This window comes from Notothenia coriiceps, unplaced genomic scaffold (assembly GCF_000735185.1).
Source record: "Notothenia coriiceps isolate Sejong01 unplaced genomic scaffold, NC01 NC01_scaffold00016701, whole genome shotgun sequence".
Lineage (NCBI taxonomy): Eukaryota > Metazoa > Chordata > Actinopteri > Perciformes > Nototheniidae > Notothenia > Notothenia coriiceps.
In genome coordinates, this window is record NW_011349402.1 from 1 (window position 1) to 3,410 (window position 3,410).

The 3,410-nt window shown below is 40.6% G+C and overlaps 1 protein-coding gene across 1 annotated transcript; it reads right to left on the bottom strand.

The window, feature by feature from the left end:
* Positions 1-1,335: 1,335 nt before the first annotated feature.
* LOC104949698 (protein zer-1 homolog) lies at positions 1,336-2,629 on the bottom strand (the record flags this gene model as incomplete). The annotated part of the gene is made up of 3 exons (XM_010776093.1): positions 1,336-1,551; positions 2,061-2,234; positions 2,433-2,629. Coding segments are annotated over 3 exons (587 nt in total), but the record flags the coding sequence as incomplete, so codon positions are not given.
* Positions 2,630-3,410: the final 781 nt, after the last annotated feature.

Below are 3,410 nucleotides of genomic sequence, written 5' to 3' on the forward strand. Positions count from 1 at the left end.
TCTTTGAAGCTCCCCCAAATTCTGGAAGCGACTCTTCTTCACAATGCTGTTAAGGCTGCGGTCATCTCTCTTGGTTGTGCAGCGTTTCCTGCCACATTTCCCCCTTCCAACAGACTTTTTGTGGATGTGCTTTGAAACTGCACTCTGTGAACAGCTTGCTCTTTGAGAAATTTCTTTTTGTGTCTTACCCTCCTGATGGAGGGTGTCAATGACGGTCCTCTGGACAGCAGTCAGATCAGCAGTCTTCCCCATACTTGTGATTTAGTTTACTGAACCAAGCTGAGTGTTTTTCAAGGCTCAGGAAACCCTTGCAGGTGTTTCGAGTTAATTAGACGATTCAAGTGATTCGTTGAACACCCTACTAGTATACTTTTTCATGATATTCTAATATTTAGAGATAGGATATTTGAGTTTTCTTAAGCTGTATGCCATAATCAGCAATATTAAAATAATAAAAGGCTTGCAATATTTCAGTTGATTTGTAATGAATCCAGAATGTATGACATTTTTGTTTTTTTAATTGCATTACAGAAAATAAAGAACTTTATCACAATATTCTAATTTTCTGAGACAGTCCTGTATATTGGTCTCCTTTGGTTTAATGCATGTGAAGTCAACAGTTTACTTTGTTCAATCCTACCCAGTTGGGTCACAGTGGTTATACATTTGCATTGAGAGCAATTCATCAACGCCTGAGCTGCGAAAATATGGATTTGAGCCAAAGAAAGGAGAAGGTGGAGCTCTGCATACCAAGCTATTGATAAACTGTGCTTTGTACATTTTTGACCCGCCTGCTCGGCCTGGTGTAAGTTTCTAGTGAGCTCAACACCCCTACAGATCTAGGTCGGCTCACTCATCACTCTCTCAGAGTATTAGAAGTAGTAATAGTGATTGCCAGCATAGTTTATGGGAGATTACGTTGCATTAGATCCTGCAAAAGCAAAAGCATGGCTGCCAAATCAGAGCCAGGAAGATCAATTCTGATGCGTTATTCTGAATCCTCTACATTCAAACACACTTCTACCACTACACCACCTTAGTGAACACATTGCACCTTAGGGCACTTTACCTTCTTAATGGTTAAGATGGGTCAAATAGAGGATTTTCTCCACAGAGAATACAAAAAAAGGCGTGCAAAAATAATCTGACTTTTGCAGGTTTTTTAAGAAATCTGTCAAAATGAAGAGGACGAGTAATATATGACCCTTTTATACCAGAATATCTCATTTCACGGCAATAGACAAAGATCATTTCAGTTTGATAACTGTTGTAATTGTTTTGTAATTTGTCCGAAATATGGGAAAGCTAAAGGAGAAGAGATCCTCCTGATGTTACCTTGACAAAGCCCATCTTCCCCACAGCCTCCTTGTGGTGGTTATCCACCTGACAGACCAGAGCGTTGCAGAGGTGCACAGCGATTCTCTGGATGGACTCGTCCTGCCGGGCTGGCTCCAGGATCTTCAGCAGCAGCTGGTTGACCCGACTGTACTGGAACTCCAGCTCCTCTGGAATACTGAAGTTACACAGAGTCAGGCAGCAGTTCCTCTGGACCTGTGAGGGACAGGGTGGGGAAACAGTGAGGGTTACTCATCCATCTGAGAACTCTGGAGAGCAACATAAGGTAGTCAGAAAAGATGACCAGATTTCATCTGATATCTCTATGAAAGTGCTTTCATTCTGCTGCATATAATGAAAACGTGTCTGTCCAATATGGCAACAATTCAATATTTTGACCTATTGGACACTTTTGTGAAATTGTCAACATTTGGAAAAATCTTTTTTTTGGTTTGGGGCCGAAAAGGTTAAATCCAAGTGGATGTTTAACATCCATAGAACAAGCAATTCCCTCCTAAATGTTCTGAGATATCATGTTTTCATGTGAATGAGCATGGCATAGTTTTAATACTTGTTACACACTTTGTTCATTGCTCCATACTTCGGATCAAAAGGTGTTGTAGTATCTAAATATCATATATGAAATTCACCTTTAGAAAATGTATTTCAATTTGCCAGATAAACTTTAGGTTGGGCTGATTTTATGGGAGACGGGGCAGACTTACGGTGACCTCCTGGTACTGCTCCATTCCGTTCAGCACCACCTGGATGACCTCTCTGCGCAGCCTCACACTCTGGTCACTGCGGTACTCCGTGTTGGTCAGGTAGAACAGAGCGGCACTGCCCGTCACCTGGATGCTCTTATCGTATTTGTGGCACTTCAACGCGGCTATGACCAGCTAAAAGGACAGCACGTTTAGAGAAGAGATTTAAGAGTGAGTGTTGGACAAGCATAACATTTTTATTTTTAAATAATCCCAATTTGGGATCAATAAATTATATCTTATGTTAACATGCAAGGTCATGGAACAAATATTTCCTTTGAAGTCACTGGTGTCCCATCCTTCAAAGAAAAAGGCAACCTTTCTGTATCTTACCTGCAGAGCTCGGAGCAATTGGCTGCAGTGCTGTATCCTGGCGATGTCAAACAGCTGATTGATGGCTCTGTGGGCCAGCTCAGGACGAAACTCTGTGTACGCCTCTATGGCATTCAGAACCTGCTCTTCATTCTTTGATCCGGTCACCTGGGAAAGGGCAGCAACACACAGATGTTTACCACACAGCAAGCCGGTTTCTAAGCATAATTAGTATGTGCTCATGACCTGTTTAGAAGATTTCACTTTATGAATTTGTTCCCACATTTACAAGCACACAGAAAAACAGCAACCCCAAAAACAATGACAAAAAGAAGAAAAAGGTACATCACTGCTAAATGAGATCATTAACTACCAAAGACATATAGTACTTTGTGACATGATAGCACTTAAAGCAAAGTACAGTAAAGATGTACTTCTTTATCTTACTGTACTTCTTATAATAAAAAATATAGAAAAATGTCAGTCGATTAAAATATTTAATCGCATGGTTGTCCATAGTTAATCGCACATTTTTTAACTCTTCTAAATGTTCCTTAGAGGGATATTTTTCAAGTTTTGAATACTCTTATCAACATATGAGTGGTCCAATATGCTTCATGCAAATGTTTGTTTATTATCATTTGAACAATGACAAATATTCTCATGAATATTAAAAACAACACCCTCTGAACATTACAAATATTCGCCTAAATTCAATCTGGAACCTCTCTCATACAATACAAAGTGTGTGTGTGTGTGTGTGTGTGTGTGTGTGTGTGTGTGTGTGTGTGTGTGTGTGTGTGTGTGTGTGTGTGTGTGTGTGTGTGTGTGTGTGTGCGTGCGTGCAGTTGTCAGCAAAATGCCGCTCCCCTGTTTTCATAACTGTGAAAGCATGCGACTTCATTTCCCACTGTGGGTCAAAACAATGCGCTGTGACCCCGAGGTAACTCATTACTGAGTGAAGTCCAATAGTCTCCGGTGAGTCTTTCTTAAATCCTC